This window comes from Sturnus vulgaris, chromosome 26 (genome assembly GCF_052056855.1).
Source record: "Sturnus vulgaris isolate bStuVul1 chromosome 26, bStuVul1.hap1, whole genome shotgun sequence".
NCBI classification, from domain to species: Eukaryota; Metazoa; Chordata; class Aves; order Passeriformes; family Sturnidae; genus Sturnus; species Sturnus vulgaris.
In genome coordinates, this window is record NC_142268.1 from 2,247,967 (window position 1) to 2,275,025 (window position 27,059).

The window sequence follows — 27,059 nt, forward strand, 5'->3', positions numbered from 1 at the left end:
TTTCTAATCCAAAGGTTCTTGTCTTTATTCAAACCAGGGCTCAGCACTGCTCAGTGCCAAACGCACCAAAACCTTTTTGCCTGAGGGAAATGCATTTCTGGCCGAGGCAGCGCCAGGGGAGGGCAGCGTGGAGCCCGGAGCCAGCGCTCCCCGCCTGCCTCTGAGCGCCCGCAGCTCCTGCCCTGGCCCAGCTCCGCCCCCCCAGAACAAACAGCAAAATACACTCAGCAGGTTTCTGTCAACTCCCAGAGTTTCGGAACCCTCCGCCCCAGCGCTGCCGTGGGGAGGGAGGGAGGGAGGGGCTGCAGCTCTTCCCCCGCCTCCGACAGCGCTCACGGAAACCCTGTTTTAAATTAAAAAATAAGCCAGCATACATAGTAGAAAATTTCTCTTAAAAATTTCACAATCTGTAAATGTATATATTTTTTTTTCTTTTAAACATAAAAGTTTACAATATACGGTAAAACAAAGGCTCAGGAAAAATAATTTCAAAAAAAAGAAACCTGAAGTTTTGAATTAAAGCTGAAGACATTTTTAAAACCCTGTAATTTGAACCAGTGACATTTTCTTTATTTGTGCTGATGGGTTAGAGAAAGGAAAAAATCTTTAAAAACTGCAGTCCAAACACCCACAGCTCTGCCTTCAGAAGCCATCTTGCCCCCAACCCCTCCCCCCGAAAAAAAATTGTTGTTAGGTTGGTTTTTTTTTTTGTTTTTTTTTTTTCTTTCTTCCATCAAGTAATGTGATTGTCACAAGTTCAGAAGTCTGGGATGCCGGGGTTCAGCTGGGCCCAGAGATCCCTGCGGACAGCACTCACTCCCTGATTGCCAGCCCAGGCTAGCGCCGGTAGGGGTGGAATCCTTGCACGTTGTGGTTCTGTCCCCGGCCGAAGCCGCTGCCCCCGGCGGGGGGGCCGCTGGACGGCGGCACCGAGGGGCCTCCGTAGGGAGGGGGCTGCTGGCTGGGGTCAGAGAAACCTTGTCCAAACCCGCTTAAGTCTTGTCCATACCCTGGGGAGGAGGGAAAGGCACAGGATGAGCTTCCAGGGAAGAGCTGGGACAGAGCCCCGTTGTTTTTCCTGCTAGTCATGGCTTTTTCCCCACTTTTAAATATCTCTTTTCCCCCAGTGTGGGACTGCTTTTTAACCAGTTCTTCAAAAGTCTTGAGGGAAGGGAAGGGAAGCAGTCACAGCCCTCAGAATTTGTGGGAGCTGCTCTCTGGGAGGATTCTGGCTCACTCTGAACCCCCAGTTACCTCCCTGTATTTGTCCTTTTGGATCCATTCATTCTTTGCAAGTGATTTGATGGCCTTGGGTGGAAGGAGATGTATTTTTATATTAAGTTTCTGCATCGTCCCAGCTGGAGCTCCTGGGGTGAGCCCCAGACTTCAGCCCTTGGTCTCCAAGCTCTTCCCTGGCTTCCAGGGTGTGAATCCCACACCTGACACTGCCTTTCCTCCACAGGGAGGAGCAGCAGCTCCGGGGTCCTGCAGGGATTTTCCTTCCTCAGAGAGGAAAAAAGCAGAAGGGAAAAGGTGTGCAGGAAGAGGGAGCTGTGATTGGGGTAATCCCAGCCAGGCTGGCAGTTCAACCATCTGCTCACAGCTTTGGGGTGCTTGGGAGCAGTTTTGATTTTGGGGTGGGTTTTTTATTGGCTAAAAGCTGTCAGATCCAGCACAGGTAAGAGATGGAGCCAGAAATCCCCCAGAGTGAGAGTGCACTTAGCAGATTTTGGCTTTGCACACTCAAAAACCTTCCTGCACTGATCAAACATTCCTAAAATTTCCTTTTAAAACACACATAAATATTGAGATCTGCATCACAGGCCACTCTGGAGAGAATTTAGGGACAGGGAAAAAAAAAACCAGGGGGTTTTCTTTCCAAAAGAAAAGACTGGCTGGAATTCCTGTTACCAACACAAAATTTACAACTAGATGTAAATTAAGACGACTGAGAAATTGAGAAATTTAATTCAAATTCTCATAATTAAATATGACTCTTAATCCTGGCATCAGTGCCAGCCCCTGCTCTGAAAGATGCTATTAAAGCTCCTAATTACCAAGAGCATTTCTGCAGTGCTGCCTCTCTCTGTGCAGGCTTAGAGCAGGTTTAACTCTCTTAATCCCAAACAAAGTCTCTTAGCACGTCTTCAGCCGTTCAATTTCAAGCTCTGCCTGTCCCTCAGGACTTGCTGGCACTAATGAGCACTAAAACACAGCGAGCACAGGCTCTGGGAGCTCCAAATGCTCCTCCTGGCATTTGTTCAGACACAGATAAGCAGGCTCCCAAAACTACAAGGGGATTGTTTGCCAAGGGGTGAGGCTGGGAGTGGAAAAACACAACCCTGGAGTTGCCCTCCCTGCACACAGTGGTGCAAAGCCCAGGTTTATGATGAAGGAAAAGCACAGCACACAGCTGGCACAGCCCCTCAGGACTGCCTGCCTGCCCTCCCTGGGTCTGCTGCAGCCCCTCTGCTCCCCTGGGCTGTGCCCATTGTGTGGTCTGAGTGTTTGGCTCCAAAGCTGAGCCTGGATTCACGTCCAGGATAAAGCCTGGCCCAGGCTGTGGAGGTGAGCAGGCTCAGCTCACTGTGGGGTTTGACCCAGCTCAGAGTCACTGCCCTGACACCAAACCCCATCCCTGCCTCTCACCCTCTCCAACAGCCCCGGCAAGGAAAACCCAGGGAATTTCTGCAGGACCTGCCCGAGGCTCCTCCTCCCTGCTCAGCCTGACCTTGGGAGTGCAGACAAAGCTTTGGGGTGTGGCCTGAAGGGGCTGGAGCAGACAAACCCATCTTAGTGAGAACTGAGGGGACTGCAAGGACGAGCCTCAAGAGCGCCCTGCACGGAGATAATGAATTTTTAATTATTTTAAATTAATGCAATTCATTAATTTGATTTTGCAGGGTGAGTGTTAGTGCTGACACTCATCCCGGGTGCACCCACTGAAGGATTTAGGACGCTGCCCAGGATAAACCTGACAGTGCCCTACACTCATTAGGGAGCTCTGTGGCTCTTTAAAGCCCACGAGCTTTACACATTTATGTAAATATATGCAAATCAGGGACACTTGCATGGATGAGGCAGCCACAGCTTCTCTGGGAGATCTGTGCCAGGGTCTCAACACCCTCACAGTGAGGAAGTTTTTCCTAATATCCAGTCTAAACCTATTATTTTCCAGATCGAAGCCGTTCCCCTTGTCCTGTCACTACAGCTCCAGATGAAGAATCCTCCTCCATCAGATCCTTCCTAAACTTCCAACACCTCACAAACTCTGGCTCCTCACTGACTCTTAACTGGCTGTGCAGGGATTTGAGCTTTATTTAGAAGGGTCCAACCCACTCCAAAAAGAGTCTGCAAAGAGCCAAGTGCTGGCAGAACAAGAAAAACTTCCTCGACTCACAAGGGCAGAACTATCCATGGAATCAACTGTGTTTGTAAGAAACAAATGAAGAAACATTTCAAACTCATCAACATGAGAACATGCTGCTCCACAAACACATCTCAAGGGCTCATCTTCCTTCAGAGGCTGTTTCACATTGCTAGAATGTTGAGTATTATCTAGTTAAATAAGCTTTGTGAAGTTTTCATCTCATAGCAGTTTCTGTAGGAATTGAGGCAGCACTACCACATGAAGAACATGTTCCAGCAGGGAACAGCCTGAATCCACGGGGCTGCTGCATGAAAAATTCCCTTCAGAAGTGAAAACTGACCAATTACAATCCCTTAAAAACAACATTAGTACAGAGCTCTTTGGAGAGATCTCTGTAGAGATATTTGGAGAACACTGCTGAAAAACAGTGAGAATGAAAATTCCCTCTGAGCTCCCTCAGGGAGCAGCAGCAGAAATCTTACTCTGGAGCACAGGCACTTGTCTAGCAATTTTAAAAAGAATTTGTTTTTTTGTAGCACTGCCTGCCTTGTTTAAAACTTGTTAGCTCAATGCCTTCTACCTCAAAGTTACCTACAGAGAACAACAAAGCTTTGCACAAAACTGCATCTCCAGAGAGATGGGGAAGGGATGGGGAAAGGGAGGAAAAGGCACCGGATTGGATCCTTACACATGCACTGCCTGTCTCTCCAAACATTCTGCTCTTACCTCTTCAAGTCTGTGCTCCAAGGTCTGGAGACACAAAAAAAAAAAACTTCACTACAAGCTCTGTGAAGCTCTTGGAGTGGAAAGTTTTAGCTACAGGTTTGGAGAGAGTAGAAACCAGGAATTCATCGTGGCAGTGCATGAATCCCTGAAGGTTATTTTACAGCACAAAAGCAACACTTTAGAGCTAAGAAAACTCCCTCTGGCTAGAATACTGCAGGATTTAAGGATGGCTTGAGCTGGTGGAAGCATTCCCACCTCGGGGAAGTGCCTGCAGCAAACTGTGTCCAACACTCTGCAGCCAGGACTGAAGGCAGAGGGAGGGGATAAATTGCAGCAGTTACTCACCAAACTGACTGTAAGGGAATTCTGGCTGAGCAGTCGGGGGTTTGCTCATGTCCTGAGTTGCCTGAGATGGTGGTGGTGGAGGAGGAAAAGCGAGTGGTGCTGCCCCTGGAGTGGCAGGTGGAGGGGGGACTCCAGGAGGGGCAAACTGGTCAGGTGGAGGAGGTGGAGCACCGTAACTAAAACCTGCAAGGACAGAACAGGTGAACATCAACCTCCTGCTTGGCTTTAGAGATGATTTAAAACCGTTTCAAACCAACATTTCCAAGGCTATGAAACCTCAGAGGTTTGTGACCGGTGGCTGCACAGATTCACCATGACACGTTGGTCACTGCCATGGCTCAAAGATCTCAGCAGCTCACCTTGCACAGGTGGGAGAAATGTCCCCCCCCCCAAAGGTAGAGGCTGCAGCAGCCAGCACAGAGAAAGGGATAAAGCACAACTGGGGACCAAACTCTGTGCTCACACACATGAGAAATGAGGAGGAACCATATTACCCAAGATTTTGGGAGGAAAAAGTATCTCAAGATAACTGGGTGCTATTTTCCACCTTCCTCTTTAAACCAGGTTTATGACAGACTTTTGAAAAGGTGGCCTGAAAGGTGGGTGCTAAAATCCTATTTGCATTTCCAGTCCCAGTTATGACCTTAATTCCTTAAGCTCCTCCAAAAAACCCTGCCTGTGTTTGGCCCAGGTCACCAGCAGTGAGCTCTAAGTTTTCTGTCAGATGTCCTAACAAAGTGCACAATGTATCTAAATTTATTTAACAACACACATTTAAACTAGAGAACAGAAATGATTACTGCATCCAAGAATAAAATAATCCAAGAAAAAATTAATGCTATAGTTAATTATAGCTCTGAATATATAATCTGGGAAAAATAATTAAGGATAGGGAGAAACACAGGAGGGAATCCAAATCCAGCAAACAATGAGGAAAAGTTGAATTTGGAGCTGGATGTGCTCCAGCTCCTGGGGGTCACTTACTAAATGGTGGAGGGGTGCCATAGCCCTGTGGAAATCCTTGTGGAGGAGGGAATCCCCCGGGAGGTGTGGAGACAATGTATGAGGTAAATGGTGGTGGTGGGGGAGGAGCTCCTCTGCCCGGAGGAGGGGGTCCATATCCACCTGCAAAAGGAACAGAAACCCCAAAATTGAACCAGATGAATGCCAAGGAGCTGCTGCTGGAGTCAGCTTCCTCTAGATGGGGTAAGGCTGTTGGGTGAATTTCAAATGCAGGTTCAGCCTTTTATGAATCCTCACTTTGGGAAATATTTGTCCTCCAAGTATCCCCACTGTAAATAATTGGAGTTTAGCATGTAATCCCTTGGTAATAAATTAATGTGGCTGGAACAGCAGGATGTGTGTCAGCTCCCATTACTGAGCTGCTAAGAATCCACTGTCTTCCCCTTCGTTCTTCCAGGACAAATTCAATCAAGCTTTTAAATGTAGGTTAAATCCTACAGAAATCCACAAATCACAGTCAATGCTCAAAGAAGCTGCACCCATGCTCGGGAGGATTTGTTCCTTTCAGAATTGGTCCCATATAATGTACTTACCAATTGCCTGTCCAGCTGGCACCCACATCCCTACAACAGAACAAAAAAAAAAAAAAAGAGTTTCAGACATCAGCGAAGCTGCACACTCTGGAGCAGGGATGATGCAAGAAGAAGGATTTGGCTCTGGGATAGACTGGGTATCCTCCCCATGTTCCTTACAGAGCTATTTTTATGGCCCAAGCAACACTGTGGGACTATTTCTGAGTGTGCAATTCTGGAAAGACTCTGAATCATTCAGCAAATGACATTCAGAAAAGACAGCAACTCCCAAACCCAAATCAGATGGAGCATCTGAGAGCTGCCACATACCAAGTGCAAGAAACTACAGAGAACAAAATCCCAGAGAACCCCAGCAGACAACACATCCAAGGGATTCTTAATTTACTACCAGGTTTATCCCAGTTACTCTTGCAGTGTTTGAAGCATAAAAAAAGGCTTTCCCATCCCTTGTGCTGCGCTGAGATTGAAGGATAAATGTGCTCATGTCTGACATTAATCTTTCCAGGAGATCAGATATCATTTTCCCTACTAATCACTGCATGGAAAATAATGGGAGTTTCTCAGTTTGCAGATTAGCACATCTGTGCACAATGTCAACCCTCAGCTGAAGCTTTCAAGTTAATCAGCACCGTGGGGAAATGAGCAATCCCTGTGCTGCACTTGCATCCATCAGAGCAGGGATGGAGCAGCCACGCTCCCTGCAGCCCCCCCAGGTGAACATTTCTCATCTCTCAGAGCAAGCAAGTCACAGCAACTCAATTATCCCTCTGCATTTCTCCACAAGTTATCAAAATTGTCTTCAGATGAACTCAGCATGTTTATCCTGCCTCTGGAATCTCAGGGGGGTTGCAGCCATCAAACCCAGGCTGCTCTTGAGCCCCTCAGGGCTCCTGGTGTGCTCTGAGTGCTCCCTGCACCAGAGCTGCCTGGTGCTTTCCCAAGCTACATTAAGCAATAAAATTCAAAAAGGCAAGGCCATCCATTTTCCCCTCATCTCTTTCAGATTTTCCTGATAACTTTCTCTGAAACTGCCTCATCCTTGAAAAGCCATATTTCAGCCGAATTTATCACTGGGGTTTTGTGCAGAACCCACTCCAGAGCTGGAATCCCATCCTGGAGCCTTCCCAAAACCATAAGAATTCCAAGTGGGGAGAGGCAGCTCCAAAGGGAACAGGTGAAACACACCTGGGACCACGTGCCACACACCTGGGGACCGCCTTCTGCCAGCTAAACAGATTTTTGGGAAAAGCAGTGAAAAAACTTCAGGAAAAGATTGGAGAGGGTGGAAACTGAATCCTGCTATGAGGGAGATAAACGAGGTAACACCATGCAGGCCAGAAAAGCAGAGGGCAGGAGCTGGAAAGGCCAGGCAGGGGATGGCACAGCGGGCAGGGTGGGCAGTACCTTGGGGGCCGTATCCCTGCTGCCAGGTCGGTGGGGGCTGCCCTGCCCAGCCGTTGGCAGCACTTGGCATGATCCTGCTTCCCCACTGGCTGGCCCCTGGTGGCCCTGGAGTTTGGCTCTTGCTGTCCCGAGGCTCAGCACGTTTCACCTCCACCTAAACAAACAGAGGCAGAGCTCAGCGGGGCTGGGGGGGCCCCGCGCCCCCCGGCCCCTCACACACACCCGCAGTTACACTTAAGACTACACTTAGCATCTTATGACTTATATGTCTAAATACTTAATTATTAAAACTTAAGGCCAGTAATTTACAATGTTTCTCAGGTACAGTGTAGGTGATTGGTAAGGAATTACAAAGTCCTACTGTTGAGGGATTCCAAGAAAAGCATCCTACAAATCGCTTCGGTCTCGTTGCCTTGAATCTTAAAACAGCAGTACCCTCTTACAGCAGCTCTGCACTTAAAACAGCACAATCCTGGACACTCGTGACAGACTGAGTTCAAGTTCAAGGCAGGAGATATAGAGATGATGTTTTCAGTTAAAAAAAACCATAATTTTGAGTGAAGAGGCTGCTCTGAAAAAGGGTACTAATGCTTTAACCAAACATGTTTGGGGTCCATTTGGAAGTGACAGTTTAACCCACCCCAACTAACTGCAATTTCAGCTCTGCTCATACCTGAGAAACACACATTTTTTGGTCTTTTTTTTTTTTGTATTGTTGTCTTTTTTTTTTTTTTTTTAAACTTAAGATTTTATTTAAATGTCTAATGGAAGATAAAGACTTACCTTCCCCAGGCTAACGCTTAAAGAATCTCAGTTAACTCAAACAATGTCAGAGGGAATGGATGTGATAAGAGAATCTTACATTACATCTAACAAAAAAGTAAACAAACATGCAAGTAATAAAAATGGACAGTTGAGTCAATAAGAAGCAAATCTTCATACTGTGTTAAGTCAGTGACAAAACCCCTCCTGTTTTAAAAATTAGTAACCACAGTGCTTAACTTATTTCATTCCAAGATAAAATGTCCTAGTGTTCCCAGCCATGGAATAAGTGCGTTTGACCTACTTAAAATAAGCTGCACATTCAACATAAACCTCTCAAAAAAAAAAAAAATCCAGTTCTGATTTAATGAAACCCTCTCAGCACTCGCTGAATTCGAGCCTTTTTTTTTTTTTTTTTCGTTTCATGATTAATTTTAATGGGTGCCAGAGTACAAAGAAAATAAATCTCAATCATCAATGGGCCTGAGTAGTATGGAAAATAAAGTATTCAGAATTCTTCCTGCCATGTCTTAAAAGCCATTCATGTTGGAGAACAAACAGGAAACAGGCACAAGGCAAGGACAAAGCCCCCCCCACCCCCCTGCCAATGCCCCAAGGACATGAGACATGACAGTAACCAAATCTCTGTCAGCTCAAGGCCCTTCCAGAGAGGAACCAAGGGAATTTTTCAAAGGACTCAAATTAATGAGTCTTAACACATTTGCCTTGAGGGAATTCGGTTATTGCTTACAAAAGCAGAGGCTTTCTTGCAATTTTAATTTCTTCCCCCTCCTTTCAACAACATATGGATTCATTTCAGCAATACCTTTTTAATTACCAAAAAAAAGACAGAGATACCATTTTTAAAGCAGCCATGATTAGGCAGTGAAGGAGAGAGCAGGGGATCTGGAGCTCATTAATCATTGTGGAAGAATCCCATTAATTTTTCAGTGCACACTTGGAAGCAGGGAACTGCCAAAGTGAGGACTGAAAATTCCCTGTGCAATGGGGAGGTTCCAATTCCACACCTGCCTAGAGCCCAGGTTACTCCAAGAACTGAGGCAGCTCTATTACTCTGAGCTAAAAATCCCTGAATCCTGCTTTTTTCTTTTTTTTTTTTCCCCCACTGAGAAGGGAGAAAGGACAAAAATCAATTATTTCAGTTTGGAATTGGGTTTGTTTGGGGAACACTGAGAACTCCAGTGCTGTGTCCCAAAGCCAGCAGCAATGAGGTGACATCTGGAGCTCACACTGGGCTCTCTCCATCCTCTCATGGATGTTTTTCCTTTGCTCCCATCTGGATCTGCTGCTTTGTGGGATCAGCTCCCACTTTAGGGGTTTGCTGAAGGCAATTCCAGGGAATATTGGGGGATACAGGTGATCCTTAGGCACCCCTGTGTGATTTCCTGCACCTGCTCACACCAGGAACCAAGAACTGATGTTCTGGATCCCACAAGCACATTCCTTTGTTCCCATCATCAGGAAACCCCCCAGCCTTCCACCCCAAAACAAGTTCACAGGAATTAAAGGCATTATTCCACTGCAAAATGAACCAGAACTCCACTGATATGCAGAGTGTGTCCCCTGCTAGCTAAGGAAAAGCTTATGAAATATCAGCACATAAAGGACTTTAAAGACAATTAAAAACTCATACAGTGCAATAATTCAAGGATTGTGAGAATCTCCTGTGTCTCCCTGAACCCCCTCACTCCAACTTTAGCAGTTTTAACATTTAGTTAAAATCTGGATATACCTTAAAGCTGTGCAAGGACTTAAATTTACCAGAATTTCCTGTGGTTCATTTTTCCTTTAAATTACTCTTTTCTCTAGATATAAAACTTGGGTGTCCTGCAACAATTTATTTTGCTTTTAGGTTTGTTTTTTTTGTTGTTGTTTTTGGTTTTTTTTGTTTCCACAGGTAAAAGCATGTTCCTTGCTAAGTAACATCAAAAAAGCCTAAAAAATTCCTCCCTATCCAATCCCCATTTGCTGACAACACAGTATGAAGATGAAACAACCAGAGGTCACTTAACTGCATTGTGGTTAAATACTATATAGAGTACGTGGGTTGGTATCAAAGTTTCACAGTAAGTGACCCAATTTTTTAAAAAACCAATCCTTCAGGATGTTTTCTTTTTTTTTTTCCTCCCTTTTTCTTTGAAAGTTTAAGATTATATAAAGCAGATTGTCTGACACCACCTCGAGATTTGAGTATCGAGTACACATCTGAAGGAGTGGTATCTTAAACCAAGCCTTGAACAACTGGGATTTCACTGGGATTCTGCTTTTCCAACAGCTGGAAATCACTGATTTTTCTCTCTCTCTCTCCTTGCACCACAGCAGTGCTCAAAGCAGAGGCAGCGAGCACCAGTTCATCCCAGTGATGATGATGATCCCATCTGCTCATGCTGAGCCAGAGCAGCCCCCAGGTCTGTACACACAAGGCCTCACCCCAAGCAGAGCCCACAGCCTGAATCCTCAGGCTTCCAAGCCCTCCCTTCCCCCCAGGCTGCCCCCATCCTAACTCAGCAAACTCAGACTTTCCCCACCTCCATGGATAAAGCCTTGAATTTGGACTGCTGTGCTCTCCCACCAACAATTAAGTTGGATTCCCCAGTGAAATCTCTCGTTGCCCAAGACTTGGTTCTTTCTTAAGGTAAAATAAAACTACAACTACACACTTTTTTGCCCATGATGTCGTGAAAATGCATGTTGACAGCCTGGTCCACTGATTGTTCGTCCTCGAAAGTAATAAATCCAAAACCTAGCCAACGACGAAGAGTGAATCAAGGTAGCAGGGTGTTGTGACACAAAACAGGATGATGAACAGTATTAGGGGCAGACCAAGGGTTCAAGCAGGGGTTTCAGATAACGACACTTGTGTTCAATTGGCAAAAAACTCTGAGGAAATTGCAATGGATACTTCCTGTGAAGAGGCTTTAGTGCCTCGTCTCGATTGCGCGCATGCAGCTTCGAACTGAGCTCGTTAACCGGCTTTTAATTTGATTTTATTCCTCATCCACCTACCAGGAAATGGAAAAAAACTGCTAAAATCAAAATACTTGTGGGACAGCAGATTGAAGTCAAGCAACTTTGCTGCTCCTCCCTTTGATTCAGCCTAGTTCACCCAAGGAAAACCTGTCAATATATCCCTGTTCCCCAAAAGCTGCAAAGCAACTTCCTCCCAATCCCTTAGCCCAGCTTCCAGTTAGGGAATATTTTCCCATGGAAAAATAAGAAAGTTAGTTTTGAAATGTAGCTGTTAAAGCATGAGAAATTTTACCACTCCATGGATGAATGAGAAGCTTCAGAAACTAACAACCTACATCAGAGGTTCTCAAGTTTTCCACACCTTGGAGAAAAAGCCCAGAACAGGTGTTACTCCTTCCCAACACAGCAACCCCCTGTGTGAGGTGCTGCTCACACAGAACCTGGTGTTGCTGCCACGTCCTGAATCTGTTTCATTTCTTCTATTTCCTGTTGGTTTCCTTTTGAAAATCCACACAACTTCCTAAAGTCCTTTTTGCCCTCCCAACAGGTGGCTCATTCCCTTTCACCTGCCCACAGCCCTGGCTGCTGGCAGGTCAGCTGGATCCAACAGCTTTTGATGCTTGGAGAAAAATCTGGGAAAGGAGGCAAAGCTCCCCTTTTTGGAGTCACTCTGAGAACCACTGCACGTAGGTTGTAGCTGCTGACACAGCCGAGAGAGTGGCAAAATAGTGGTTAATCCCCCAGGACATGGCAGCTGCTTCATGCCATCACCCACTGGCTGCTGGTGGGGACAACCCAGGGCAGGGAGGGACACATGCAGTACAGGAATTGTGCCATTCTTTGGGTTAGCTACAGAGGAGGGGAAGAAAAAGGGGGGAGAGCAATAAAAAAATTAGAAAAGAAACCCGAGGTGCGGCGTGGGAAGCGTTTATGGAACATGGATGCGGTTCTGCTTTTCTGAAACCCAAGATTTCCCCCTTGGTTTGCGTTTTGCTTTGCAGCTAGTGCTGACAGCAGCCAAATCTTGCTCTAAAGCGTTACAGAATACAGGATCTAGCACAGGAATGTCTCTCCACGCTTATCCAACTGCGTTGGGTAAGCCCAAAGAGGCCTAGTGTAGAGAAAGTTTATATATATATATATATATAAATACACAAAGATACAGGCCAAAATAGATTCCAGCAGGTCAAAATTCTGCTGTCAGCAACAAGAGCAAAAGACATCACTAAAATAAACTGAAAATAAAAAGGAAAAAACTTGGCATTTCCCACACACAAGAGACTGGCAGTATAAACGAAGTTTTGTGGAGCTGTGATGAAAGCAGCCTCGAAGCTGAGAGCAGCATTTCATCACAATATATTTGTCTGAGTTAACCAGAAATCCGAGTGTTGGAGCCAAAGGAAAAGTGTTTGTATTTAAATCACATTTAGTTTTCCAGCCTTTTTCTAAAAAGAGATGGGGGAAGAAAAACCATGGATTCCATCTGGATGTGAAGGTCGGTGTTAAATTTGATTCCAAAGCTAAAGGAGGGGAAGAGATTGTGGGATGGGGCTGGAGGGGTAGAACAGGGAGAGCAAGAGGTCATTGAGGAAAGCAGAAAATTGATTTTATAAAGGGGATTTAAAAGGATCAGACTAGGTAAGGAAGAGTGAAGAAATCAGAGTGACACAGCACAACTCCAAGGTGAAGTTTTGAGCAGAAGGGATGAAACCCACCACCTGCAGCTTCAGTTTCTCAAGGACAGGACTCTGCTAAAGGCTGGAGAAATGAACTGCATCCAGCAGGAATCCAAAAGGACCAGACCAGAGTGACAGGGCTGGGCTGCAGCCAAGGGAGGAGGAGAACAGACACAGCAAGAACATGGAAATCTCTTCCCAGCTGTTAGCTTGGCCAAGAACAGGGAGCAGGAGAAGCTGAGACTGCACCAAAGGCACTTTGCTCCTTCAGAGATGTGACATGGCTGCTGTGCTTGGGGCTGTGCAAAGTTTGGAAGAGGCAGAGCTGGCAGGAGCAGGCAGGACTGGGAGGAAGCAAAGATCATGAGGATACCTGACCCCAGTCAGCTCCTCAAGGACATCACCTGAGAATTTGGTGCTTCCTGAGGAGCTGGAGGTCAATGGATGCTACAGGGATTAGGAACAGGGAGTATTTTCCCTCCTCCTACCAGTAAACCAATGTGCACTTCCAAAGGAAGGGTGGGAAAGGGAATGGGAAAAGGCAAAATTCAGAAGGGTCTGAGGAGAGATGGCACCGAATTGGGCTCTGGAATTTTATCAACAGTCATTGAAAGGATAAGGGGAGAGAGCAGCAGGAAAGCACAGAGAGAAGGCAAGAGAAAATGTGTTTTGGGATGCACAGCCAGGACTACCCAACACAAACTCGAGGAATTTTTCCCTAGCACCCCCCAGGGACTGCCAAGGCCATTTTGGGAGATGACTGTTAGTCAGCAGACTAAAAAAAGCCTGGAACAGCACAGAAACAAAAGGCAGAGAGAAAGGATTCAAGAAGTGCTTAAGAAGTCTGCTGAATTAGGGGAGGAAGTTTTCTGTGGGTGGAGACGAGACCTTTCCCCCACCTGGCACTTGTGCTTTGTACCCCAAGCCCTCCTTTGCCTGATTTGTTTTTAGTAGAGCTTGAAGCAGAGAAGCCATTAATTGAGACAGGATTAATCCAGACCAGGCATGATGTTTAAGTACCTTTTGCACAGAGGCTGCAAGGCTGGGATTAAATATTGCCAAGATAGAGATGATACAATAATTACTGCAATATTTCAGAACTTGAGCCCCAAATCACATTTGGATGCCAGTGCCTTTGTCCCCTCTATCCAAAACCAGCTGCTCTAGAGCATTGAAACAGATGAATTTATGTGCTGCTTAAATCAAAGGGATCTGCTGGAAGAAGATTAGGATAGCTAAAGCAAGAAAACAAAAAAACAAATATATTGAAACTTCGTTTACACTCCAATAAAAGACAAAGCCCGTCCCTCCTCTGACTGTGGAACTGGCCTGTACCTCTGTGATAAATTATCACCTAGAGAGAAGAAATCTAAAGAGATATCGTTAATCACAGTCAAACAATTCACAGAGAGAAAAGAAACAAAAAAAAGAACTTACTTAACATTACCATACTTTACTATGAAACACTTAAATATGTCACTAAGGATGTATGTCTAAATTAAAAATAAAACTAAGACTTAACAGCTTAATAAATATGAAGTGAAGGATATATTTCTTAATAATGAGGCAGAAGAGAAATGAAAAGTTCAGATGGCAAACTATTCTCTAGCATGTCCAACATGCTACAGGGTGGGAGCACAGCTAAGCTTCACGTGCCAAAATATTGCCTCTTCCTTGGCAAACAGATGGTGGATGCAAAGGGACATGGGTGACATGGAATTTGCTTCATATTTTGACCAAAGGTTCCCAGTTTGATTCAATATCGAGTGAATCTTTCAGGTTTTTGGGGGGTTTTTTCCCCCCCTCCCCTCTTAAAAAGCAATCTCGTATACAGGGATTGTGTATCCCAATTTAAAATATGCATATATAAATCTTTCAGAATTATTTTGTGTTGTTTAAGAAGAGTTATTTTTTCTTTAATTTGAGGTGAAGCCATTTAACCAAAACAAAAAGCAGGTGATGGATGGATTCTGTCCTGTCTTGTGCTCTGGCTGGAGCACCCCCCATGCACTTGCAGACCCAACGTACCTTTCATGTGGAACAGGAGGAAAATCTTATTTTTTTTCCCCCCTCAAAAGTACCTTAAGCCACAGGAGTGGCTTGAGAATCAAATTTCATTCAACTAAAAAAAACAAAAAAAAAAAACCAACCCATCAATGAGCATGAAACATCTGAATTGAAATGCACAGACCCAAGTGAAGCTGGAGATGAAGAGTCTAGACTTGAAGTGATGTTTGCCTAGTGAATTATTCTTTTTCCTGAGGCAACATAGGAGGAAAAAAAAAAAAAATCTACCTTTTCTGATGGTGTGAAATAGTTTGCCATCTGACTATAGGAGAGTATGAAGAAATTTCAAGGACAAACTAGATCAGCCTTTACCTCGGGGCCTCTGTTTCTCTGCGTCATAGATCATTACAACTTCAGTGACCTGGAAGAGAGAAGGGAAATTCTACTCCCTGTGCTGGCAGGGAAGGGCTGCAGCAGCCACCACCAGCTGGTTCCTGCTCTCTACCCACAAAGCACAACCCAAGTGCAGCCACCATCCCAGCAACAGCACAAAACCTGGGGGTTTACAAAGCCCCAGTTCATCTCCATTGTCTCATCACACTTTAACATTTTAATTGAACACTGAGGTTTTGCATTATTTGTACTCACTCTATTACACACCCCAAGCGTTTGTTTTCCAACAACTCATCAGTGTAGCTTTTTAAAGATGATTTTTCCCATTTTTAACCATTTTCACTTTCACCATGAAAAGCAGCTTGAGCTGCAGGCACCTTTAGGAACATGCAGGGCTCCTCTGATTGAATTACTGGAGCACCAGAGAGGCCCAGAGCACCAGTTAAACCAATGCTTTAAACAGCTTTACAAAACCCCTCTAAATTCTGCATGAGCAGTATCAGTGTGATTTTAACGTAAAAAAAAGAAAAAAAAATGGAAATTGCAAGCTGTTCAAGGGCTTCAGGATTATTCTTTTCAAAATGAGCACCACAGTGAGCTACAATTTAAACAAAACCTGAGGTGGAATGTTTATGTCAATATTAAAACAGCTGAAGGGAACTGCTCTGAAATCTCTCAGATTCAGAAAAGTGGTCACAAAATGGGTGTGATTTTGTAGAACTGCATCCTCAAGACAATCTTAGGATATTTTTACTCGTGAGTAAAAACGAGTTTAAAATCTGACAATAAAATCTGAGTTTAAAATCTGATAAAAATCAATTTTATCTTTACTTACACCTAGAAAACATTGGGGTTTGAGTTGCTGCACTCACTTGGAGCACATCCTGCTGGATGCTCCCAGCTGGAGCTGGGGGATCCATGGGAGGATTGTGCCATGGGACAATCAGTGCCAGATTTGTCCCACCCTGGTCCATTTGGATCCTCTTCACCCTGGCCTTCATGACCCAGCAATTACCAGGGCTACAAATCAATGCCTGCCTTGGGCTCCTCACTCTCGTGGCCACAAAACATTTGTGAGACTCCACTGCTCCAAAGGGACTCGTTACAACTCCAGGAAGATTTTCTGATTTCTATACTATGAGTAAAGTGCTACTACTTACTTTTAAGGGCACTTACAGTTGTGGCTGTTGCCTTCTACACCTGCAGGACATACCCTGTATCTCCCCAGCATCCAGGGCACAGCTGGAAAGCCAAGTCTGTGAGGAAGAGCCTTTAGAAACTACATCCCACAGCTGTGGAACGTGCTCCCTGCTTTTATTATTAGCCTACTGCAGCCTTTCAAGCTAAAGAAACAGTTGTTAGCTGTTGCTTTTTTGTGTTTTGAAATCAATTATCTTAATGGAATTTTAAACATTGATTTAATTCTTGATAAACTTAACTTGTTTCTCGATAAATCCTTTGCTGCCACTAAGAAATGTTGGAAAAAGTTTATTGAAAAAAAGTATCAAAAACTACACTTAATGCCAATTAAGTTCATTTTTACCAGCACAGTCCTGAATTTAACTCGGGCAATCTTTAACTTCCTCAGAATTATTCACAGCTGAATTATTTAATTGAGTAGTTTATCATATTAAATGGGCAGTGAGAGCTGGGATAAATGGGAATTACAACTAAGTAAAAACTACATTAAAAAAAAAATCAGAAGATACAGTAATTTCAGTCCAAGGTTACAAACTGAATTAAAGAAGGTGCATGAGGAGCAGCTTGTCTCAGAATGGGGGTTCTAGGGACACCAGAACTGAGATTCCAGATGGTTTGAAAGCAGCTACTGCTCCCAAAATAATGGCAGGAGACCCAAATTTAACCTATCTGTACACACAGCCAAACACCAGGATCTTCAAATTCAGCCCATTGAGAGACTCACTGTTCCCAAAAAATAATCAGCAGACATTTTTAATTGCCCAGCTGAAAGTTATCAAGAGAAAAGGGGGTGGGGGTGGAAATAATAATAATAAAAATAATCATTCTTAAGCCACCTCAGGAGTTTTTGGAAGAAAGGACAGAATAATGCATCAGGTAGACTTAAACATGAGGAGACAGAAGCAGCAAAGTAAATCCCACAAGAGCAGCAGGTTCTGCTAAGGGACATTTCCAGATGATGAATGTTCACTACAGTTTCTCACAAAATGCTTCAGGTGCTCCTCCAGCAATTTGTCCAAATTACCCCCAAATTTGACAGCTTGAGGAAATGTGAGAGGAGGCAGCAGGGAGGGGAGGCACCTTTCCCCCCAGGACTCACCACTCCGAACTTCTTGAAGTATTCCCTGAGCTCTGTCTCGCCACAGTTATGAGGAATCCCACCAACAAAAATTTTATTGGATTTATTGTTATCGCTCCTGGATCCTTTCTGCTAAATCAAGGAGGAGAAAATTCAGTCAGAAGGACAATAAAGGGTGGCTGCTTCTATCATTTTACACTGAAGCATGAACAATGGGCTCTGGCAGGCTGGGGGGAGAGCCTTGAAGTATCCCAGGCATGAAAGGGAAGCACGTTCTGAGCTCAGAGGTTCAGTGTCCCCCGTTCTTCAGAGCACCAGAACACAGGGCCTGTGTTCTGAGGCCACTGACTCATTTTACACTGAGATCTGGTGGAGCTGCAGGGTGTGGAGTGGGCTGGAACAGCACCAGTGCCCTTCCAGACACTGCTCTCAAATCTGAACAACTCCACTAAAATCATCACTAAGAGCTTAGCAAACACCACACCCAAACTGACACTGCTGTGCACAGAGCCTGCCCATGGAAACCTAAATTAAAGACTTTTTTAAGAAATGAAATTTACACTTGAGTTCTGCATAGATTTCTGCCTTTAAAACACAGATATAATCCAAAGGCACTCAAGAGAACTGGGACAAGAGTCAGGACACACAGGGATCTCTCCTTACCCATCCTTCCTTCGGCCGTGTCCGCTCTGGCTGCATCCCCCGAGGTGTGCATGGCTTTGGATCAATCTGCAAGAAATTCCACTTTGGTCACACCTCAGCATGAAGAATTTTGCTCTAAAAGTTACATTTTGTGGCAGCTGAACCCAGCCCTGTTGACATGCAGCTGCTCAGAGTTCAGATCAACACAAGCCACGGAGTTAAGAGCTGCCTTACAATAAATCATTTAAGCCAACAACCAGGTAAAGTCAGACACTCTGCAAATGAGGAGGCAGAATTTAAACCAAATCTTTGAATCTGGTGCATGAAAAAAAAAAAAAAAAAAAAGCAACTTACATTTCGGCCATCTAACGTATGAGGTCTGCTGGCCAGCACTGTTCCCACACAGTTGGGATCTTTAAATTTGACAAATCCAAATCCTCGAGATTGATTTGTTGTTTTGTCTTTCATTATTACACAGTCTACAACTTCTCCATACTGGGAGAAGTAGCTACGAAGGGTTTCTGTTAAAGAAAAAAAAGCAAGTATTAAACAGAACCAGATATTAATAACACCAGACTGAATTTGCAATTATGAAACAGATCAGCAAACATGGAAAACAACTTCAAACTCATCTTTTGTAAAAGATCACATCTTACTTCCTGTAAACAAATAGCAGGCAACAGTTTATTTCCACTCATACAAATGGAAAAAAGCAAAGTGATTATAAAAAGGTTTGTCTGTTGAGCTGACAAAAACTTCAGCACCAAACAACACAAACCTAAAAGTACTATATCTATATTAAAAAATAGATATAAAATCATGTATCTGAGCTGTCTGTACAGAAAGTTTTATGAATTAGCAGAGGAGGAGGAGCTCTCAGCCCCATCTCCTCACCACAGCAATGCCTGTTAGAAGCTCCTGGCTGGGTTTCACCATGGCCCAATGCCTGCAGCACACATTGCTCACCTTGTGTCGTGCTCCAGTCCAGGCCACCCACGAACAGCTTTCTGCAAACAAAGCACAGGGCAGGTTTAGGGGCTACAGCAGATGCTCCATCGTATTTAGGGCACAATTCAGCTCTTCTGGACAGGTTTGGGGGTACCAGGACCGTCACCACACCCTACAAAGCTGGCGCCGCACTCAAAGCCGCTGATTAAACCAAAGCAAACCCAACCCTTCCTCCATCCCTGCTCTCTGCTCCTCCCTCACTCACCACAAAACACTCACTTGGCTGCCAGCCCCTTCCTGTGGGGTGAAAGCAAAAGTACAACTGCCAAGCTCAGGCCTGAGACAGAAGTCAAACCTGTGCAGCAGGTACTAAATAACAGAGTAGCACTAATCCAGCAGCAGTTGTGAAAGCATTTTACAAGCCAGTTTCGAGATAGCGCCCAGCAGGTGAGGAAGTCATGGCTGAACCCCAAACTAAACTGCTGAAAACTGATTCAACTCTGCCTCTGTAAAGAGCACCCAAATCTGCAGGGTTTCGTGTCCCAGCATGCCCAAGCACCTGGGTGGGTGCTAGAGGAGTTCCATGCCAGGCTGCCAGCTCTGCAGCTCTTTATCAACTCCTGGGTGTGACAGAACTTCCAGCAGTCATTTACTCAGTAATTAAAGGTTGGTTAGAACCACCTCAACACTTGGCCCTTGCCAGTACCAAGAATCAACCCCCAAAAAAGCCTCTCATAGCTGTCTGCAGCTTCTTCCTGAGGAGCAGCATCACCCTCTGCTCTCCGGGAGCAGGGGCAGGAGCCAGGGAATGGCTGGAGCTGTGTCAGGGGAGGTTCAAGCTGGGCATCAGGAAAGATTCTTCCTCAGGGTGTGCTGGGCACTGCCCAAGCTCCCCAGAGAATGGTCCCAGCCACAAGTTCCAGGAGCATTTGGACAACACGGGATTGTTGGGGTGTCTGTGCAGAGCTTTGATGATCCTTGGAAATCCCTTCCAGCTCAGGAGATTGTGTGAAAAACTCTGCTGTTAATGGCTCCATGGCTCTGCACAGACAAGCACTGGGATAGTTTATTTTTGGGGGATGCCCTCTAGTTCTCCATCAGACCTCAAATGAAAAAAAACACCTTCTGCTTTGTCTTCTACTCACCTTCACCTATACCTGAGTACAGCTGAGGGTGGTGGGAATTCCTGCATCCTCACTTACACGGGCAAAGTTGAATTTTTCCTAACAAAAAGAATCCTAACAAAAAGAATTCCTCTCACCTGCTCTTTTCAGGAGTAGCTAACGGCAGGGAGAGCCCAGTCACCCCCAGTAAGAGCTGCAGGTGCACTGGGAGTACCAGGGGAAGTGAAAGCTTTGCAACTGGAAGTTCCTGTGGAGCAGGGCAGCTCACTGACAAAACCAGCCCATCCCTTTCCACTTTGATTCACTTCTCTGTGATAGGACATCATGTCACGACCCTTGTGCACCAGCCAAAGTGACAAAATTCAATATCACACAGCACCTCTGAGCCTTGTTCCATTGAGGCAAATTCTGTTCCTAAGTTACAAGGCGAGACGTGACACGAGGCTTGTCTTTCACAGAAACAGACCAACTGTTAAGCGCTGATCAAAGCGTCTCCTTGAGCAGCCAGCAAACAACTGAGCTGGTGACACACAAGGCAAAGACAGCCCTGAGTGTCACAGCAGACAGCGGCTGCCTCTGCTGCCTTATCGTCATGCAAAAGGACGTGTCACCCTCCCCGAGAGCAGCACGGGCAGGACCTGGCACCCTCCCCAGAGGGGCACGGGCAGGACCTGTCACCCTCCCCAGAGGGGCACAGGCAGGACCTGTCACCCTCCCCAGAGGGGCACGGGCAGGACCTGTCACCCTCCCCAGAGGGGCACGGGCAGGACCTGTCACCCTCCCCAGAGGGGCACGGGCAGGACCTGGCACCCTCCCCAGAGGGGCACGGGCAGGACCTGGCACCCTCCCCAGAGGGGCACGGGCAGTGCCCGCCCTGCCCCGCCCTCTCTCAGAGCACGCCCGTTTTCTGCGGGCACGTTCGGGATGACGAAGTTTCCCTCCAGGATTGGAAAAGTGCCCCCAGCTCGCTCTGGCTCCTGGCACGGGCTCAGGGCCTTGCTCAACAGCAGCCAGTTCACAGCTACAGGTCTGCTCTGGGATCATCCTGATGGCTGCCACAACTGTCCCTTGACCACCTTCACTCTGCACACACAAAACACAAAACCCTCTGCTGTGCCTTATTTTTAGGGAAAATAATTAACTCGAATTTCTTAATAGTAAAGCAAAACCAGCTGATCTACTGCTATATTCACAATAAAGTTTTGATGTGTGGCTAGTGACGTTTTCTTGAACAACAACATTTGAGCTTATGGTTTGTTTTGGGGTGTTTTCAACTAAATTTGATAGCTTGGTATACAAGATGAATCTATTTTACATCCTTGTAAAAGTACCAGCTGTGTCCTGGAGAACACCAAGCTGTCTGCAAGGAGGGAGGTCACTGAAACCTTCCAGTTCCACCATGAATTATTTGTAGTCACCCTACATGGACTGAAACAGCAACGCTGGCTTGCTCAAGGCCAGCTCCAGCAGCTGTATGGAAATCCACAGCCCTGGTTTATACACATGCAGTGGAACACCAAAAGCCAGGAATCCTCTGTTTTGGGATCCTCTGTGGTTTGAAGACATTGAGCAGGGCTGTCAGAGTTTACAAAGATCCAGATGTGCTATGGTACAGGACAGCTGTGTGAGTGCTCCAGCCCCCACGCTCAGCTGCATCACCAGCCCTTTCCCAAGGTCTCACCCATGCTCCACCCCACAAAACTTTTGGTCCTAACAGTTTATGGGCTGGCAGTTCTTAAACTCGGGGAATATCCTGAGCTGGAAGGGATCCATGAGCACTGAGTCCAACTCCCGGCCCTGCACAGACCCCCCAACAATCCCACCCTGAGCACCCCTGGTGTCCAAACGCTCCTGGAGCTCTGGCAGCCTTGGGGCCGGGACCATTCCCTGGGGAGCCTGGGCAGTGCCCAGCACCCTCGGGGGGGAAGAACCTTTCCTGACACCCAGCCTGACCCAGACACAGCCCCAGCCATTCCCTGGCTCCTGGCCCTGCTCCCAGAGAGCAGGGGGTGATGCTGCCCCTCAGGAAGAAGCTGCAGACGCTGCTGAGTCTCCCCTCACGCTCTTCAATGTTTTTAGTTCACACCTGCTGACACCACCCAAACCTCACACCTCCATAAAGCTCCAAATTTACAGACTGGAGGACACCACAGTCCATCCACACTGGAATGCAAAGCCACTCCAGCACAGGCAGGTGACAGCACAAACCACCAGGTGAGTGTGCCCATCACGAGCAGTGAGATCCTGACAGGTACAGCACAATTCCCCACAGGGATCACTTCAGGAGCAGAAAGTTGGTCAATAACTCCTCAGAAGTTGCAGCTGTATAACTTATTATACAATATTTTAACCAAGTGTTCTGCCTCACTACTTCCTGGGAGAATTTTCATTGCTAATTTATTCTTTGTTGCCATAAACGTACTTGCTGCTGGAGCAAATCAACTCAAGATTAGTAAAAAAGCATGTACAGGTATTTTAAAACCACCAAAGCTCAACAAAAGCACAAACTCTTTGCCTATATAAATAATCCGGGGTTTGATTAATAGCTCTGATCAACACCTCAGCACAGCCCCCATTAGCTGCAGGACAGAAGGATCAAGATCAGCACTTTTCTTCATCCAAACCAGCCCCAAGTACTAATTAATTACAACAAATAACACTCTCAAGGCCCCTACCTACCCATGCCAACACATCTGCAAGGCTTACACAGCTTCCTTATGTGTTTTTTCTGAAAATCTTTGCTAGAAAAGCAGCTGAATTCATAACTTCCCATCTAGACTTGCCTCTCCCAACAGCTTTAAACCAGAGCTTCCTTCTGAGGGCTGGAGCAGCTGAGATTGTTCTACGCTCTCACCTTTCCCCCTGAGTGCTTCTGGGGGAGGAGAATAAAGAAAATTTCCCTCTCTGATTAACCCCCAATCCTTCCCAATCTGATTACAGCTCTGAAGGGTCACAGCCTGTGACTGGGAACAAACTCTGGGACAGCCAAGCCTGCTCAGGAGGGGCATTGATGATATTCCATGGAATAACCTGGAGCTCACCTACAGCTTGAGGAGCCAGACCTGATCAGGTCTCTCATAAGACACCAGACCGTGACTAAGTCCCAGAAGCAAATAAAATCCGTTTCAGAACAAACCCCACATATTGAAACCCCTCCTGCAATGTGTGCCGGAATTGGATCATCTCTAAGGTCCCTTTCAACCAACCCGAGATATTCCAATCACTTATCCTGCCTCCTGTACTTTTAGGATTTACAAATTAAGAACATGCAGTAAATAAGCAGCTTACAAAGCAGTGCAAGGAGCATGGGACAAATGGTTCGTGTTTCCAGTTTCAAACAGGGTGACCAGTCCTGATGGGCAAATTCTGTGCCAAAACTTGCACTGGAAGAACCAGTCAAGGATTTTTAAATTAGGTTTTTGCTCCTTCGAGTTCTACCATGCCCAAGTCTGCAGCCTGGTAATTTCAATGTCACCAGGGTACAGCTCTCAAGCAGAATAATAACACTGAGTGCAGCTGGATGATCTCTAAGGTCCCTTCCAACTCAAGCCTTGCTATGACTCTAAAAGCACGTCACAAGAACCAGATCTGCGTCAGGTTTTCAGTTTGAAGCCACAAAAACCCCAGAACAGTTTAAACCGGGATTTTCCTGCCTGGAACACATCCCGAGCAGAGGACAGCTCGGCAGGGCAGCCCTGCAGGGGGACACGGAGGTCGAGGGGAGGTTCCTGGTGCTGGATTTGTCCCCCCACCTTCCCCCTCCTCCACCCCGAGCCCCTCAGGGTGGCCCTGAGGAGTCACCAGAACAAAATGCCGAGTGGGGTCACGGAATCACAGAACAGACCCTCAAAGATCATCGAGTCCCACTCCTGGCCCTGCACAGACACCCCAACAATCCCAGCCTGTGCCTGAGAGCGCTGTCCAAGCACCCCTGGAGCTCTGGCAGCTTTGGGGCTGAGACCATTCCCTGGGGAGCCTGGGCAGTGCCCCAGTACCCTCTGGGGGAAAAACCTTTTCCTGAGAGCCACCCCAAACCTCCCTGGTTCCAGCTCCAGCCGTTCCCTCAGGTTCTGTCACTGGTCCCAGAGAGCAGAGATCGGAGCTGCCCCTCTGCTTCCCCTCACGAGGAAGTTTCAGACTGCGATGAGATCTCCCCTCAGGCTCCTCTTCTCCAGGCTGAACACACCAAGTAACCCCAGCCACTCCTCCTAAGGCTTCCCCTCAAGGCGTTTCACCATGTTCGCTGCCCTCTTTTGGATGCTCTCTAACACCTCCGTATCTTTCTTATATTGTGGCGCCTAAAACCGCACGCAAGACTCAAGGTGAGGCCGCACCAGCAGAGCGGGACAATCCCCTCCCTCCTCGGCGTGTTGTCCCCCCCACCTCGCGTTCCCCGCGGGAGGTGACAGGAGAGGAGGACACAGAGGGACACGGAGGGACGCGGAGGGACGCAGGGGGACACGGAGGGACGCGGGGGGTTCCGGTGCGGGCGGGCGCGGGAAGCGCCGCGGGCGGGTGACCTTGGGCGCGCGCACCTGCCGCAGCCCCGCGCGCGCGCCGGTCACGTGACGGGAGGGGGGGGTGCGCGCCCTCACGGCCCCAACATGGCGGGACCGGCCCCCCCCTCAGCACCCCCGGTCCGGGACCGGCCCCCCCCCTAAGCCCCCTTCTGCCCGGCACCGCTCCCCGCTCAGCTCCCCCGGTCCGAGGGAGCCCCGGCGGGACCCTCTCGTGAGGTTGCGGGAAAAGGTGACCGAACCTTCCCCCCCCCACCCCGTCCCAGCGCGTCGCCCTCCCCTTCCCCTCACCCGATCTCATCGGCGCCTCCCACGCTGTTCATGGCGGCGGCTCCTCCGGGGCCGCGCCCGGCTCTTCCCTCCGGTGGCGGCGGTGCCAGCGGCGGGTCGTGGGGCCGCGGGCGGGCGCTCCCGGCCGTGTCCCGGTTCCCGAGTCCCGGTTCCCCCCCCGCCGCCCCCGGCCCGGCCCGGCCCCCCCCGCCGCGCGCTCGCGCTCCCTCAGCGCCGCCGCTGCGCGCGCACCCGCCCCTCGCTACGGGGTCTCCGGGGCCGCGCCCTGGGAGGGGCAGAGAGGGGCGTGGCCGCGCGCGCGCGGGGGCCGGCGGGAAGGGCAGTCCGCGCGCGCGGGGGGGGCGGGGCCTCCGCCGAGTCCAGGTGTCCATCCCATGGGATCCCAGCGTCAATCCTATGGGATCCCAGCGTCTATCCCATTGGGATCCCAGTGTCCATCCTATGGGATCCCGGTGTCCATCCCATGGGATCCCGGTGTCCATCCCATGGGATCCCAGCGTCTATCCCATTGGGATCTCAGTGTCCATCCTATGGGATCCCTGTGTCCATCCCATGGGATCCCAGCGTCAATCCCATTGGGATCCCGGTGTCCATCCCATGGCATCCCGGTGTCCATCCCATGGGATCCCAGCGTCCATCCCATTGAGATCCCAGTGTCCATCCTATGGGATCCCTGTGTCCATCCCATGGGATCCCAGCGTCAATCCTATGGGATCCCTGTGTCCATCCCATGGGATCCCAGCGTCAATCCCATTGGGATCCCGGTGTCCATCCCATGGCATCCCGGTGTCCATCCCATGGGATCCCAGCGTCAATCCCATTGGGATCCCTGTGTCCATCCCATGGATCCCAGTGTCCATCTCTGGGGTCCCAGTGTTCATCTCCGGGATCCACAGGGTCCCACTGCCCCACCCTCGGGATCCACAAGGTCCTACTGCCTTCCCGCAGGGTCCCAGCACCCACCTGCGAGCTCCGTGGGGTCCCAGTGTCCATCCCCGGGGGTCCCACTGCCCACACTCGGGGTCCTACTGCTCACCCACAGGGTCTTACCGTCCACCCTTGGGGTCCCACTGCCCACCCCCGGGGGTCCAACCGCTGCCCCGCGTGTCCCGTTGCCCACCTGCAGGGTCCCGCCCCGCCCTCCCTGGGCTCAGTGCGTGGGACCGTGCGGGGCACAGCGCTGTGTGTGGCCCGGAATGTGGCCCCGGAGGGTGGCACAGCGTGGGACACAGCGTGGGACACAGCACAGGGAACACCCCTTCCTCCATTTACCCCCTGATCCAGCCCGGCTGGTCATTCCCAGTGACCACGGGGAGCAGGGACATCCTCTGCACCCCCAGATGACCGCAGTGACCCCCAGGCCACGTGTGACCACTCCAGCCGGGCAGCCCCGGCCTGTCCCGTGGTGCCCCGTTCCCGATAAGGGCTCCCGATCCCTGGAGGGGCCCCAGCCGGCTGTGCACACTCAGCACTTTCCAGCAGGGCTATTTAAAGCCGGCCAAGAGCCCAGTGGCCCTTTCTTTCCCTGCCTGGCAGCCTCGGCCCGTCCAGCTGGACTTTCCTCCCGCAGCCATGAGCTCCGGAGCAGCAGCAGGGCCGATCTTTGCCGAGGGCGAGGACTGCAGGGCGGCCTGGAGAGAAGCCAGGGCGGGCTACGATGAGCCCGATGCCCACCTGGAGATCCTGGGCAAGCCGGTGATGGAGCGCTGGGAGACTCCTTACATGCACTCACTGGCCACCGTGGCTGCATCGAAGGGTAACGGGGACCCCACGGGTTCTGGGACGTGCTGGGGGTGCAGATTCTCCAAAATCAGCTGGTGTGGGGGGAGATGTTCTGCTGGGGAACCCCACTGCATGTGGCCCCCGTGCAATGACAGGGGCAGCAGGGCCGTGGTGGCACTTGTGTGCTTGTGTCAGGGTGACACATTCTTGAAAAGGGACGGGGACATGGGGAGGGGATGCAGCCACCTCCCATCCAGCCCCTGCTGATTTTGGGGCTGTTTCCCATCCCAGGCCCTGTTGCTTTTGG

General features: G+C 48.3%; 2 protein-coding genes across 5 annotated transcripts in view; one reads left to right on the plus strand and one right to left on the minus strand.

The window, feature by feature from the left end:
* On the minus strand, positions 1 to 25,187 carry DAZAP1 (DAZ associated protein 1). Of its 3 annotated transcripts, none has more exons than XM_014882970.2 (12): positions 25,031 to 25,187; positions 19,117 to 19,157; positions 18,505 to 18,671; positions 18,172 to 18,237; positions 17,530 to 17,637; positions 15,210 to 15,258; positions 10,845 to 10,927; positions 7,402 to 7,555; positions 5,998 to 6,027; positions 5,426 to 5,566; positions 4,442 to 4,624; positions 1 to 1,010 (listed from the first exon to the last, which is right to left on the minus strand). In XM_014882970.2, the coding sequence occupies exons 1-12, from the start codon at positions 25,060 to 25,062 to the stop codon at positions 838 to 840; spliced, it is 1,227 nt and encodes a 408-aa protein (XP_014738456.1). In that variant the 5' UTR covers positions 25,063 to 25,187; the 3' UTR covers positions 1 to 837. The 3 variants fall into 3 exon arrangements, with proteins under 3 accessions (XP_014738456.1, XP_014738455.1, XP_088035467.1); XM_014882969.2 differs by having other exon boundaries at positions 17,530 to 17,640; positions 25,031 to 25,186; XM_088179341.1 differs by lacking the exons at positions 10,845 to 10,927; positions 18,172 to 18,237; positions 18,505 to 18,671; positions 19,117 to 19,157; positions 25,031 to 25,187 and having other exon boundaries at positions 17,530 to 17,641.
* The window catches only part of GAMT (guanidinoacetate N-methyltransferase), a 5,026-nt gene continuing 2,308 nt past the window's right edge, over positions 24,342 to 27,059 (plus strand). The window contains exons 1-2 of one of the 2 annotated variants that reach the window (XM_088179342.1): positions 24,342 to 24,544; positions 26,601 to 26,786. In XM_088179342.1, the coding sequence (XP_088035468.1) occupies positions 26,603 to 26,786 (184 nt within the window). In that variant the 5' untranslated portion in view covers positions 24,342 to 24,544; positions 26,601 to 26,602. Of the gene's footprint in view, positions 24,545 to 26,417; positions 26,787 to 27,059 lie in introns of those variants that run through there. The other variant, XM_014882971.2, reaches the window with a different exon arrangement.